Source organism: Carassius gibelio, chromosome A18, assembly GCF_023724105.1.
Source record: "Carassius gibelio isolate Cgi1373 ecotype wild population from Czech Republic chromosome A18, carGib1.2-hapl.c, whole genome shotgun sequence".
NCBI lineage: Eukaryota > Metazoa > Chordata > Actinopteri > Cypriniformes > Cyprinidae > Carassius > Carassius gibelio.
In genome coordinates, this window is record NC_068388.1 from 7,915,231 (window position 1) to 7,931,565 (window position 16,335).

The 16,335-nt window shown below is 37.0% G+C and overlaps 1 protein-coding gene across 1 annotated transcript; it reads left to right on the top strand.

Moving 5' to 3' along the window:
- The first annotated feature begins 4,915 nt into the window (after positions 1-4,915).
- LOC127934716 (ubiquitin-conjugating enzyme E2 N) lies at positions 4,916-16,233 on the top strand. The gene is made up of 4 exons (XM_052532281.1): positions 4,916-5,080; positions 11,080-11,326; positions 14,105-14,245; positions 15,058-16,233. Exons 1-4 carry the CDS (start codon positions 5,051-5,053, stop codon positions 15,102-15,104), a joined length of 465 nt encoding a protein of 154 aa, XP_052388241.1. The 5' UTR covers positions 4,916-5,050; the 3' UTR covers positions 15,105-16,233.
- Positions 16,234-16,335: the final 102 nt, after the last annotated feature.

The window sequence follows — 16,335 nt, forward strand, 5'->3', positions numbered from 1 at the left end:
CATAAGGTAACATAGAAGGTAATGGAGCCCTTTATTCATTTTCGTGTATCTTTAGAAATAAATAATGGACAAATGGAGTCTTTAAGTGCCTCAGATGTAAAGTTATTCGCTGTCAAAGTCACGGCAAAATGAATGGGAGTCAATGGGATGCTAACACAAGTGAAGTTCTGCTACAAGATGGCGGCACGCGGCCGACTTCAACTTCCGGTTGACTTCCTTGCCGCCTGGGAAATACCAAGGGGCAAGGAACTCGACCAGAAGTTGAAGTCGGGTGGGGGCTGCCATCTTTTAGCAGAACTTCACTTGCGTTAGCATTCCCATTGACTCCCATTCATTTTGGCGTCACTTTGACAGCGAATAACTTTACATCTGAGGCGTTTAAAGACTCTGTTTGTCCATTATTTATTTCTAAAGATACACGACAATGTATAAAGGGCTCCATTACCTTCTATGTTACATTATGGCCCCGTATAAACAGTTTTTGTAAAAAATAGGCTAACGATTGCGTCATAACCACTCGGCTCTCTGTCGCATTACCGTACAGACAGGAGGAGAAGCTCGCAGGCAATTAACTTAATATGGCGTACTGGCGTTATATTTTAAAACACTATACAAAATAATTAATCAGAATACTTACTCCTGCTCACTCACGACAAAGAACTCCCCGCTCAAGCTCGCCATCTCTGCAAGATTAACGATGGCAGTTTGCACGCACAGCTACTAGAAGATTTACATCTGCCAGACAGGTTGCTGACGTCGTCAAGCTTCGTTTGAGTCTGCGCGTCAGAAACGGAAGTGCTAAAAAACGCTAAAAATGGGCTTCATTTGTCTCAATTGAGTTCCAATGGGGTCGCTGTGTCCATTTCTTTTACTGTCTATGGGAAATACAGACGCCATGATGTCCATAATTAAGGCAACACTGGATTATGTTTAGATTTTACAAATTGGATCAACACTGATATTGCGTTGTATACCTTTCAACATGGATGAATACACAACTGTACGTTCAATTAGACCTAGTTTGCATTTAGATCAACCCTGTACATCAGGGCCGCTTTGCAGGCGACACAGGCGGCCGCCTGATTGCAGAATAAAAAAAATAAAAAAAAGTTAATTAAATGTATGTATCATATTATGAAAGCTGCGCAAACGGAGTACACTTTTACTGTGCACTGTGCACACACTGTTTGTATTTGTCCATTTCTTTTACTAGATTTACAATCCTAAAAAAGGACTGAGTCACTCTGACAGGCAGCTGTCAAACTCACGCACGCTCAGCAACCGAGAGTGGCGCGAAAACATCTGACAGCTGGTTTTAGCGCTTTAAATGATGGGGTAAAATATATATATATATATATATATATATATATATATATATATATATATATATATATAAATCTTTTATGCTGAAAAGAACACCCAAGCCATCGGGATCGGCTTTCCGAAAACGAAGGAAGGAGGAGGAAGAAAAACGGGCCCAAAGCAGAGGTAACTTATGTAGACTATATCATCAAGCTCGGCAAAGATCAAATACCTGGCAGCAATGGCTTTACCTGTAGAAGAAAAAATCCAAATAAAATATAAAAAAATCAATAAAAACACCTTGCATATTTTGCACTGCACTTGTAAGAGAATTCATTGTACTTAGAAAACCCTTGTACTCTTTTTGACTGAAACCAGTTTCTTTCATTTTGGTGAAAAAATAGTTTGTGAAAACATTTCATTAGAAGAGATTTGTACATTTGTTCAGTAAAAATGTTGAACAGTTTTAGAATGGAACCTACAACATAATCCGTGATAAAGGGGTATAGTAGACAGATTGGTATTCCTTGCTCAAAATATTAAAATGAAAAAGAGTTACACAAACTTGTTTTTTGGCTATTTGTTGATGGCTACAACAGAGTTAATGCAAAGATGAGCTTGAGTTGAGTTGTTTTATTTTTTAATTAAAGAAGGCAATATGTATTATTTCTTTTATTTTAATAAATTATTATTATTTATGTAATCATGTATTTTTTTTATCTTATACAATACACAATATCGGAAATGCACAGTTAATTACGAAGTTGGATCTTTTAAAAGGATACTGGCAAGTGCTGTTGACTCCATGTGTGTCTGATATTACTGCATTTGTTCCATTGTTGCATTTGTTGGTGTAGGTGGTTAACCAGGGTAGCTCCCTAGATAGTTGTATTTCCTTTTACACATTCTGCCACAATGAAAGAGGAATGTAATATGCATGTTTGATTAAAAAATACAAATAATCAACAAACATAAGGAATGTCAAAGCATTATGTAAAATAACTATCTGGTGATCAACTTTGGCACCACAAGCGCTAGAATCAACTGAAATTAGAAAATGTTTCTCAAATTTAGGAGTACTCAGCACAGGTGTATTTGATAATAAAGCTTTAGGATTTTCAAAGGCAGAAATTGACTGTAGGCTTCTCTGGGCTCAACAGAACAATCAAAGCGCCCAGGGAGCAGTTGGAGGTGCTTTGACCAAGGGTCTCACCTCAGTCATGGTATTGAAGGTGGAAGAGAGCGCTGCTTATTCACTCACCCCCAAATAACTATCGGTGTTCTGTCGATTTGTCCTACGCTGTCAGATTTTCCTACCTCCCACTAAAACAGTGGGTAGTACAATTCCACAACGAAAAATGCTACTGTAAAGTTATGGTTTATTAACGTCTACACCTACCACAACCCTAATCATACCCTTACAGTACTGCAAATACAGTAACTATGTGTTATATTCGCGGTTGTAGCTAGAAGGGATACAGTTACAGGAAACCAACATTAAAATTATTTTCTACCAATTAGATTGCGTTTTTATTAAAGTCTACACCTACCCTAACCCTAAACCTACCCTTACAGTAATGCAGATACATTAAATATCGTTGTTTAGCATGAGACAAAGGACGCGATATTGATGTGCGCGTGCGCAGTAAACCCGGGTAGGAAAATCTGACAGGGTAGGATAAAATGTCAGGACACCGGACCTGAGACTTGAACCCACAACCTAGGTAACAAGTCCAACTTTCTAACCATTACACCACAGCTGACCCCTCTAACCATTCGGTGTGCACTGACAAAATTAAGAAAAAATACTCAATAGTACTTCAGCATCCCTACAAAACAATACAGTTCAAGATGGAATTGTGTGGGAAAACTCAAATGCATTTTAGCATCAATGGTTCTTACAGAGCCCTGCCAAACTGTGTCGCAGTGGCTTTTCCAAATTCATACTTGCAAAGGTTAATGGTTAGATTAGAGAAAAGCTCTAGACGTTCAGACCAGGAAGAACTATACAGAACAATATTGTCCAAGTAAGCATTATACCCTGTTCTTTCAAAAGGTTGAATTAGCCAAGAACTAAAACTCGGTTCTCATCAATGTTGAGAAAGTAAATGATTCACCTCCCTACGCAATTCCCTTTTAATCAGATTCACTCAACAGGAATGCTGTTTTACCAGTTCGGCCATACCAGCATAAATGTTATGATCAGTCACATGAGATCAGGTAAAGACAACAGAGAAGAGAAAGGAAAATGAGCTTACCAACTCAACATCAGCATCTGAACTTTAGAAAAGTATCGAAACATGAAGTTCGAACCCTGATCAGACAAAATCATTCTGGAATGCCAAAAACATACATAAAACTTAAAGATGTATTTGATCAGCTTTTTCTGAAGGCTTGATTGTGTTTATGGGGTGCAGTGTAACACTCCCCCTTACCATTATGGGTAGTTGCATGTGCTCCAGTGTATGGTATACAATGGTGTCTATATTATCTTATCAGTTTGAGCCTGAATTAGTCCCAGGGAATATCAGTGAAGGGGATCGAGTAGAACAGTATAAACAATATATATATATATATATATAATATATATATATATATATATATATATATATATATATATATATATATATATATATATATATATATATATATATATATATATATATATATTTTTTTTTTTTTTTTTTTAAGAAAGGAATATAGTGGCATTGTTACATACGCATGACATTTTATTTCGGTTCTCAAGCAATTGCTTGTACTAAATACGCCTGCCCCCTAGTGGTCAAAAGTTTTATTTCGTGTTTTTGTTTATTAGGTGCCGATTTCCTTCACCTCAGCTCCTTGTGAGACGTATGGTATAAATGCCAGAGTTGGGTAGAATACCCAAAAATTGTACTCAAGTAAAAGTAAAAGTACTTATAGAAATATTTACTCAAGTAAAAGTAAGAGTACTAGTCTGAACAGTTACTTGAGTAAGAGTAATAAAAAGTTTCGGATAAAAAAACAGTAGTTAGCTAATAGTTACTTTGGGTCATATAGGCTACTGAATATCTATAGTATATTTTTATTTTTATAGTATATTTTTATTTATTTTTTATTTTTATAAGCGTTAAAAATAAATAAAATAGATTCGACGTTGATTCTATGTCAGTTTGCTGATCTGGGGCATTTCATCTGTATAAGAAAACATGAACATAAGAAGCTTTTCTCTTCCAGCTTTCATGGACAATTATATATATCACTCATAAATTATTAAATAAAAATGAATGGTAGTTATTAAAATAGGTTTGGAATTGGTAAAAATTAACTGAAATGAATGGATGCTATATTATTATTGTTCATGTTAACATAGTTAATGTTTATAAATTAATTTGTAAAGTGTTACTAAAGTTATATACATCGTTCTGTGAATGTGATTTCAAAGTCTATATGATTCGGATTAACCCTATAACTGCCGTATCCCTTAAAACCTGACTGCCAGAGGGTTATTGTAAATACATGTGCCAGCTAGGCACAGTTTACCTGATGCCTTGTGAATCATGTGGAGTTTTTTTCGGAATGTGTGAGAGAAACTGCTTGCATTCAGCACAAACTACAACTTCCAGATCTTCAGCGAATTTATACGTTTCCGCGTGCGTTAAGACGCAACGTGCCCGGAAGGCGTGCCGTGTGCACTGCGTCTCCGCCGTCAATGCAAACGAAGTAAGAGGCACCGAGAGTCAAACCTAAAATCCGCATTCAAGACAAGATGGCAGGGTTGCCCCGCAGGATCATTAAGGTAACCGTGAAGTGAGACAAACTACACATGTTTAGCCACTCTATTTAAATTATAATACCACGAAAACTTCAAATATCATTGAAAGGATCAGCCAAAGAGAAGCGACAGCTGGCTTAGCATTTGGCACTCTGTTTGTTAGCCACTTCCGTTTCGGGGCATTCACTCATATCCCGAATATGGGTGGGTTAAAAATACATCCACCGCTGTGAAAGATGGCGAATGGCCCTTATTCTTTGCTATTTGGAACCCATAATCAAAAGCATTACGAAATGACAAGCGTTCCCACACTAACCGAAGTCTAATCGGTGACAGGGAGATTCATTGCATGCGCTCGAGCTACTGTGTGTGAGCTTTAGAGCTAACGTTAACCGCTCCAGAGACGGTTAGCTAGGCGTAAAATGATCGAATTTAAGCAGTCACGCGATTATTTACTTAACGATTTCACTCATAGACAGTCATGTGTCTATTTTCTTGCGTGCAGGATGGTTATCTATCGATTTAGGATACGATTATAAACTAAAGAATCGGGCTCTCCCGCTTCCTGTAGGCTAGGGAAGCTTCCGCGGTGCTTCTGCTGCTAAATGAGCTAAAGACGGCAGGCCCCAGACAGCAGAAATCAATGTCAAATAAAATACAATATAAGATAATTAAATAAAACAATAATTTAAGGACAACACATTCTAAATAAGACCTACCGTTTATACCCACAGATGAAGTAAAAGTATAACACTGAATTAAAGTGAAAGTTAACCAAAAAATCACATTTAAATCCTCATCATCAACTACACTCTTGTGTAGTTCTAAACCAAAAATAAAAAAGGTGTATGTCAGTCTGATTCTGGAACACAGAAAGAAATGTTAGACAAAATGAAAGTTTGACTTTTTTTTTTTTTTTTTTTTGGAACAACACAAGAATTAGCAAATAATGTCAGCTCCCCCCATTTAATGTTTTTAAAACCTCAGTTTCCAGTGAACAGATATATGGCTTATGAAAGGACACCAGCTGTTTCCTCCTGATAATATCTGGACTCTTGAATGCATGTTTCTGCATATTTAAGAAGAAATTAGATTTATTAGTTAATGCCCTGGTGCAACCTAGATGTGTCTTCATTTTTTGGGTATATTATAAAAATTTTTCTCCCTTTGCATTGTCCACTTCTGCTATCATCCAGTGCCTGAATATATTGCACTGCCAGGATTTTTTGGTCACAGGGATGATACTGGTTGGCTGGGAAAATGACTGACTAATTTGAGTTGGAGGGCTGAGAATGCATATCTAAAGGGGTCATATGATGCTTTTTTTTTTTTAAAGATAATTATTTTGTGTATTTGGTGTAACAGAATATGTTGAAATGCTTTAAATGGAACCCTGGGTATTAAGACATGTTAATATAACACATGATGTCTCTTATTGAAATATGTAATAGAAACCCACTAAATATGTATATGAAATATTTCTAAAAATCAACGTTTCTACACTGGGGGGCACCATTATTTTACCATTATGTGCACAGTTCATTCTGCGTTGATGACGTCAAATGGTTGCAGTCGGTGAACTCCTGGAGCTTTTTAATGTGATACAACTATGATATGATACCACATTGTGTGGCTTTTGGATGTACTTTTCTGTCGGGGGGCAACAAGAGAAGCAATATAAGACTTCATGGATTTCCTAGTGATAAGAAGAGGAGAAAAGAGTGGGAAGATACATGTGGATGAACAAAACTTCCTAAAAGACCCACTTTTTTTATCTTCACTTCAGCCTTGATGCCTTTGAATCTTTTAGTAGACCTCAGCTACTGAAACGGCTGAGACAAGAAACGCTATGCTATCCTGTTAGGATGTAAACATGCCGATGCTAATCATGATGCTGCGGCCGCTGGAGGAGTTTCTCCGTTCAGATTTCCCTCAAGAACTGGGGCGTTTAGACTCTTTGTAGGGAAAAATCGATGATACAGCATTTGGTTTAAGCCTATACTTCTATACATCACTTGTAAGCTTTTTCAGTAGCTGTAGTCATCATATCAGTATTTTATTTTCAGAATTGTCTATTCCGAGATGTGTTGCATCAGGTAGCGGCAGTAGCTCACTGAGTGCAACCATATTACATCATCAGAATAATGGCACCCCACATAGTCCAAAATATGTATAAAACTGTGTGATTTTTTTTTTTTTTTTTTAAATAACATAAATCTTTAATGGGTTTTTCACTACATATTTTTAGTAAGGACATAATTTACGTTATATTAAGCTATACAAGTCATACACGTGTTGTAATTTACTGCTGATTTCAGAACCGGCTTTACTGACAAGATGCGCATTAAGTGGCCCATATTTATCCTGCACCTTTACATTATTTTTCAAATACTGTACATTAAGTCCTCCATGCCTCGCCCCTCTCAAACGTGTTGTTTTCTACAAAGTTCCTCCTCCTGACAAGTGCAGTCTGCTCTGATAGGCCAGCTGACCCAGTGCATTGTGCATTGTAATTGGCCTTACACCACAAGCACTCACCGTAAATGTAATGCCACTTTCCATAATTGCAAGCTTCATCTTTCAAAATAAATGTAAAGACAGTTAATAATGTCCTTATCTTAACATCAGTTTAATCCCGAAAGGAGAGTGACCTGGCAGACACAGTGATGGAGCTCATATGTGTTTTCAGTACACAAGCCACAGTTAAGACAGCTAAATCCACTGTGTGACTCTCTCTCTCTCTCTCACACACACACATACACGCAAAAGCAAATACTTTAATCTTAAAGATTCCTTAATGCATCTACTTTTGGAAGGCCCAATATAATGCTTTTCTTTCACCTAGAAACACATAGCATCTCTGTGACATGGCTGCTTCAACACTAACTGCGTTACTGAAACCACGCCGCCTTTCTTTATGTGAACATTTGGGCAGCATTACACACTGCAATTCCGGCAAATACATGGGTAATGTGTCCCGGCAATTGTTTCCCGGGTCGCTAGATTTTGCACTTTCACACTGCCAGTGTATGTGTGTGCTTTCCCACACAACCTGTAAAGGGCCCGTAATGACAAGTGACAAATGTTCCTGCAATTTGCCGGGTCCGACATGCGGTGTGAAAGGGGCTTTAAAGTGAAATTTTCGCCCTACCATACCTTTTTGAGCTGGAGTACACAGACGAAGTGCTAACTGTGTCTGACCTCTCCAACGGGATTACATGATGCATGACATCACAGAAACTGCAGTTTGGACCCTTCGACCCACTGGGTTCCATTGAAGTCTATTATATATAAAATCCTGGGATGTTTTCCTCAAAAAGCTTAATTTCTTTGTGATAGATAAAGGAAAGGAAGTAATCCAATCTTTTAATGTCCCCTAAGCATGAGACCATGGCAGGGAGCCCCTCTCTTGTTTGTTTGCTCTGCATGGTTTTGTCTGTGGGTTATCTGAATAAATATGGGGAAGATAATTCGGAGTACTCTGCATATGCTAAGTTAACAGAAATAACAGTGAAGACATTTGTGCCTTAAGTTAACAGTATCTTTAAGAAACGTTTTTAGGAAAAATATATGGCTGTGATTTGGAGTAATAATTAAATATTTTCTATTTAGCATGGACACAATAAAATGGTCAACAGTGACAGCGAAGATTTATAGTTTTGCAGTATATAAATGCTATTCTTTTGAACATTCTATTAATCAAAGATTTCTGAAAAAAAATACTATATTGATCATAAGAATGTTTCATCAGCTTTGCAGACATAGGAGTAAATGTAGATTTAAAAATAGATATAATAAGATTGAAAAGTTGTAATTTTATATGCAAATTTCAAAAACTTTAAAAATAAGCGTGCCACCCCCAAACCACCCCTGATTTTTTTTTTCTAAATCAGGATTGTAAAAATATTTTTTAATTTATAATTTACTCTGGTTTAAAAACTTTAAATTCTTGTAGAAGATTCTTGTTTTACAGGTTCATCATTGTGTAGCCATAGAACCCTCATCCTTTGAACTGGGATAATGGACTGGTAGCTTTGGAGTGTGAAGTGTTTTGGAAACAGATTTGGGACACTAAGATGATAATGTCCACTTTTTGACGTGAGTTCTCAGATTCCAAGTAAACAATCTTTCAGGTGGAGTACAGAATAGTACAGCAGTTCTCAGATGAATGACCTCTCCAGACCCAATCATTCCGCAGGTGATATCAGATTCTCATTAGTCATATGGGTGTGAGTTTCCAAAGCGCTTCAAGATTCAGCCCTGTGTCTCTTTCATGGGACACCAAGTGTCTGTCTTGATTGGGTTTGTAGACTCTTGAAGACTTGGTTTCAGATAAAATGCCAGGTTTAAACAATGGGTTAAACAAACAGGTTTTCTTTTTTTTCTGCTGCAAATTAGGTCATATTCCACCTTCACAGTCAACCAACCACCACTTTTAATTTGAAGGAAGTCCAGTTTTGTGCCATAATTCCACTCATACATCTTTTTTTCTTACGTAAAATCGAACTTTTTTTTTTTTAATCACTTCTCGTGCATGAGTTGTTCATAGTTAAGTCTTCATAGTAAAATATTTTGTAATGTGTGACCCCCAGTCGCTAAAACGAAGTATAATGTGCAAAACACAGCAACTTAATTATACCATGATAACAGTTTTATAGTGTGAAAGAACAGTGAGCAAATGACTTGATGAAAATTGTGTAGTGTATACCTGGTATTACTTGAGTTATATTCGTGAGTTTGAGATCTAATACCATGCTGAATGTCATTGAGCTGTGCAAGCTACAGGACAGCGTTACGACTAATCATGTTATAAAAATAATGCTTGATATTGAAATTGCAAGATACTGTCTTTTCTAATGTGGTTCGAAGAGTGTTTACTGAAAACATTGTCATAGTGCTTAACCAGTAGTGTTTGTAGTATAAGATCTAAGATTGTCCTCTGCCCTGCTGAAGGTTATGGGTGCTGTATTAACTGTAAATATTGTAGTTCTGATGTTAGTAACTAAATTTAAACACAAATTTTGTGACTTGGTTAATATTTACGATAAAGCACTTTTCTTATTTAAGATGCATACATTTTCAGGAAACCTTTCAAGGTTCAAATAGTTGTGCCTATAATGGCATTCAAAAGTTGGGGGTCAGTAAGGTTGTTTTAAAACGTTTTTAAAAGAAGCCTCTTATGCTCACCAAGGCTGATTTTTATTTATTTATTAAAAATACAATAAAAGTATTTTTTTTGTTGTTGAAGTTTTCTTTTTGAGTAAGTCACGTGATCCTTCAGAAATCATTCTAATGTGCTGATTTGCTGCTCAAGAAAATGTTTTATATATGTTAAAAAGTTATACATTTATTAAAACCATGATGCATTTTTTTCAGGATTTTTTTACATTTACTTGAAATATAAATATTTTGTAACAGTAATATGTATATACTGTCACTGTCAATTTCTACCAAAAATAATTATCTTGCTTACCCCAGGTTTTGAATAGTGATGTACAAACTTGGTGTAATACAATAAAAATAAAGCAAGCTGCAGATTTCCACAGGAACATTTTTGTTCATTTGGTAAATACTTTTTTTTTTTCTTCCAGTAAGGATGTTTAAATTAAGCCATTTTCACCCTGACAATCTGTGCTAAAAGTTTCGTCTAGGCTTGGTCATGTTAATATCTAATAAAAAAAAAAAAAAAAAAAAAGATATTAACCTAACATCTAGAAACTAACATTCTTAATGGCTTGTCAGGCCATGTATCACCGAACCATACAGGTTCGTTTGCGGTTGGAATGTGTTGATGCAGGACAATTATTCTTTGTTACATGAACATTATGCAAAGTTACTTGGTGAAGCGAAAACAACTGTTGTCACTGTGTGCATTACATGCTGGCTCTTTCTGCTGATTTGTTTATTCCTGTGTACTCAACTGTCTCACTACCAGTGCTTTGGCAAATTGCTAAATAACTAGTTTGTAGATGCTTAATGATCCAGCCTAATTGATCCTTTTTCATGTCTGTGTATGTGTGTAGGAAACACAGCGTTTGTTGGCAGAGCCAGTGCCAGGTATAAAGGCAGAGCCAGATGAGGGGAATGCTCGCTACTTCCATGTGGTCATCGCCGGACCTCAAGACTCCCCATTTGAGGGAGGAACTTTTAAACTTGAACTCTTTCTTCCTGAAGAATATCCCATGGCAGCTCCGAAAGTACGCTTCATGACCAAAATATATCATCCCAATGTAGACAAGCTGGGAAGAATATGTCTAGATATTTTGAAAGGTGAGATAATTTTATTCCATCTTCTGAAACTTTCTAAATAACAGATGATACTGATTTGACTCATTGTGACCTAAACTTGAATGTCATCAGCAGGGATGGAAATTAGCACCTGCCAAATGCGGGTGATTTTGTGTTGTGGGTAAACTCACTTCACCTACTGGCCACCATGGCGGGTAAATAAAAATAGCATACTGTTTCATCCGGCCGGTGGACAATAAAATTAATTTCCACTCCTGGTGTGTGTACAACACGTAATAAAGTGTAATATCATCCGAAGCAGCACCGTGGAGAAATGCGGTGTAAACCGGGCTTGAAATGGTGCTGTTGTGGCCAGTACAGTGTTTGCAGCTGAAGTTAGTGCCGCTGGCGTAGTACTATATTTGCTGGTTATTTACAGTACGTTTTATTGCACGCACTCATGATATACAAGATTGCGTGAATAGTTTAATTTATTGCGCATAAATTTCCGCATATTGTCACGTCTCTGTCAAACCCCAGTAAATTCATTCTCCTCCAGCATTCTGCAACATTTTAGATTATATGGAGAGTTTGTGTTTATCTTTTTGTGTTTTTAACGGCATAATAATCAAACTTACAAACAATATTATCGGTCGCATGTTTAATAACTGCTGTCTGGGGGATGCATTTTATTTTCAGTCTTCAAGTACTTTTTCAGAAGTTAGCTCTGTGGCTAGCAAGTTGTTACGCTGTTCATTTTTATTTGTAGAAATAACATTGTATATCTACACGTTTGACAGCTCTGGTGTGATGAGACTAGAGCTGCAACTAATGACTATTTTTTTCTGTCGACTAATCTAACGATTATTTTTATTACAATAAATAATTAATGTTCTTTTTTTAATTAGCTAATGAATCCTTTGGATAACTTTACAAAAAAATATATATAAGTACAACTTCTAATATAATATTTCAACCTTTATTCATTTTCAACCAACAGTATAAAATAATAGAGGCAAAGAAAATTATTTTACTGTGGTAAATATGAGTTTATAATTAAACCACAGTAGCCATAAATTTACAGTTGTCTGAGATATCGTGAAATGTTCTTTAGCATCACAAACCATAAAATGTAATCAGGGTTCTGCTATGGTTTAGCATGGTTTCCAGAGATCTGGAGCTGATTCGGGGTAACTCGGTGGTTTGTGACTGTTGTCTCGCGGCGCGCTGTCTTTTAAGGGGCCGTTCACATATCACGTCTTTTGCGCGCTCAAGTTCATTATTTCCAATGTAGGCATGCGATGCGCGTGCTCATAATGGAAGCGGCGCGCTCGCAACACGCTTATTTTTTCCAGACGCATCCGCACCGCATCGAGTTAAAAACATCTAAACTTTTCAGAATGGCTCAAGTGCAAGAATATCAGACCTGAACCAGGAAGATGTTTCACAAGATCACACGGTAACCAGTTAAACCGTAACACCGGAGATCGCCAAGATGTTTTCCTCTATCATTCTTTACTCAGAAGCAAAACAAGTTCTGTCACTGGTCTAAGGTACTTTTTTGGATGTCCTTTTTCTGTGTCTTCAATTCCACCTTATGGACTCCTGTCTTCTCCAGGGATAGCCTTTGTGATTATCGCCATAGGCCAGTTGTTGCGGACAACTAGGATGTCCTTGAGGGGGATGACATCTCCTTCTTGCAGATTTTGGTGGGAGTTGGTCCATTTTTTCCGGCCTTGTAAAGTTGACAAGTACACTTGTCTCCAATGGTGCCAGAACATGTTGGTCAAGGCTTGTACTTGTCTCCACTGCTTGGTTAGGAGGTCTTTCTCCTAACCATTCTCCTGAAGGAAGTGGAGTACCTACTTTCTGAGTTAACAACATAGATGGTGTGAGAATGAATGGATCTAATGGATCATTTGAAACTGGAACCAGAGGCCTTGTATTCATAATTGCTACCACCTCCGCCATTAGTGTGCACAAGACTTCATGGGTCAGGCGAGTGCCATTTTCAAGAAGCATTGACTCAAGGATCTTTTGAGCCACTCCAATGAGGGGTTCCCATGAACCACCCATGTGCGAAGGTTAAACACCCAGGAGCATCGTTGTTGGTGTAGGTACCTCTCAGCATTGTCTGGTTGGTCTGCGCTCATCGTCTGGCTGTTCCTCTTATGGCAAAGAAACGCTTTAAGACATTGATACAGCTTGAAGTGTCCATTGAGGCAATCACCTCTATGTGCACTAACCTGGAGCTCATACAACAGAATAATATGGAACAACCTCTTGCTCTCAGGCTGACCTCCTCTTGTATGTCTGGTAGTGATGTGCCATGGTCTGAAGACATCTAGCCCCACATACGTGAAGGGAGGGCAGGCCTTGAGAACCCCTGGTGGCAAATCCGCCATTAGTTGCTCCTGCATCAGTCCTCTGAGTCTACGACAGGTCACGCATTTGTGAAGACTATTTTCTTTCTTTATTTGTGAAGACTATTTTCTCTATTTATTTGTGAAGACTATTTTCTCTATTTATAAAAAGTTAATATTTATGAAATGTTGTCAACCATCTGTTTTCAATAGGACGATTTTGAGATTTGGCTTGAAGTTGTAAAAAAAATTTTTTTAAATAACTGGTGTTAAAACAACAAATTAATGTAAAACACGAAAATGTTTAAACATTTACAGTATTCTAAATGATGAAAATGTGAAAAATTATTTTTTATCTCCTGTGACGGTGAAAAAGCCACGGAAGCTAGTATACTTCTCTAGACTTTTCTGCTAATGCTCTTGTCTCTCTCTCTCTCCATGGCGTGATGTCGCTCAGATAAGTGGTCTCCAGCCTTGCAGATCCGCACAGTGCTGCTATCAATCCAGGCATTACTAAGCGCTCCCAACCCTGATGATCCTCTAGCAAACGACGTTGCAGAACAGTGGAAGACTAATGAAGCTCAAGCCATAGAGACAGGTGGGTGCTGGTTAAATGCATTTAAAGGGATAGTTGAAAATAAACAATTTATTTGCTCAGTCATGATATCCTTTTGGCAGTTGGTGGAATTTTTCTCACAGTTCAGCGTTCTTTGCAATTATGAGAAAAAAATGTAGATATAAACTTGTATATAAAAAAATAAAGTAAACTTGGAAATTGCGAGAAAATTTGAATTGTGAGACAGAAACTCAGAATTATGACTTGTCTTGCAATTCTGAGTTTCTCGATTTTTTTTTTTTTTTTACATCTCGTAATGTTGACTGTTTTCTTCGGAATTTTAAGTTTACATCCAGCAGTTCTGACATTTTTTCTTATCAAAATTAACTTCTCGCAATCAATATTTTCACCCACGGTGGAATAAAAAACTGAAAATTGATGATATGGTGGAATAAAAAACTGATGATTGCAAATATTTTATTTCACAATTCTAACTTGTTCTCGCATTTGCAACTTTATTTTTTTATTTTTTACGTACTGTGGTGTAAAATGAGCCTCCATACATTCTAAACCTTAATGGCTGACTTCTGTGGTACACCAAAGATGTTTTGTCTTCTATAAAACTGCTCTTGCGCAATAGATTTTATCTCATGTAATTGCTTTCGAAGTTCATAGTTTGGATATTGCTCATCGCTTTTTACATTTGTTATGAATTGTAAAAAAACACACCCATTTTGTTCACACAACTGGAGTTGAAGTCATGCATCTATGATTTTTTTCTTTGTGCTGAAGATACATTTATCAGGGATTTATGTGTAACACTAATTAACTCTGTGTTTGTTTGTCTATTTCAGCCCGAACATGGACCAGGCTTTATGCCGGAAACAATATTGAAGTCTAGAAATGTGTGTGGGGAGACAAAAAGAGAAAAAAGGAAGTCAAGAGTGAACACAACTCCATGTTCTGCCAAGACCTATTCATTTTCATGTTAAGGACACAGTCTTAGGAACAAAAAATTATGATAAACTGTAAACAATACATTAACACAAAAGTAAAAAGAAAACTTCAGACAGTTTGTGATTTAAATGCACATTAGTACAAAAAAAATGTCTTTGTCCTGATTCACTGCTGTTGAGATGCATGGGCAGATGATCTATTCATACGGCTTTCTTTAACAGTGGTTGGGGAGGTAGCCGCAGACTTCTGCTATGAAGCGTGCATTAAAACTGGCTGTCATTTGTCCGTCCCTTGTTTTCTTAGTTTGTGGGAGGGAGGTAACTTTTTATATTTCTTTTAACCTTTTTTTTCTTCTCATTGCTCTGCGTTAATGAGGAGCAGAAGACTAGTCCCTGTTTAGAGCACCCGTTCTGGCAAGCTGCAGACTTAGCCTGTTAGGAAACCTAGAAAAAATTAATAAGCTCACACCAACGGAAAAGAGACGCAAGATTTAAACCACATGCAAACAGTAATTTCACCTGGAAATGGTTCAACTGGAAAGTCCTTCCACCATCACAGAAACTGTTAAAGATGTAAACCCTAATTTAGACTTGAATTGTGTTTTGGACTATAAGCAAGTCAGAGCTAGAGTGAAGGAAGTTTTGCATAATATTTCTTTTAGTATAACAGTTCTTGCCATCACTGTACTAATAGCACTCTTGAAACTCCATCATTGTGTGCTTTTTGTTTTCTTGTGTCCATCACAGTCCAGTGCATCGAGATTCATTTGTCTATTTCTTCCCTTATAAGCATTTATTTCGATATGCCATGGCTGCAGGGGAACTGGAGGCGAATGATGAATAGTGGGGTTTTAGCAAAGGGGTGAGGGGTGGGAATGTTTGCAGAAGCATTGCAAAAGATCAATAAAGGCTTCGTCTCAATTTCCAAGATTGGTCTTTGGTTAAAACATTGATTTCAACTCTTCCTGCTTTCTGTAGAAAGGGGAAAAAGATCCTGCTTTTGAAAACGTTATGACAACAGTCCACACACACATTTATGTTCTTTCTGTAAATAAAATGTTGATTAATAAGAAATATTTATGGTGGTGGTTTTATTACATTTCCGAGAATGACTAACGCCGTAACTGCTTATTTGTTTTTCCGTGTCTGCTGTTTTTCCTGGACTGGAGAAAATAT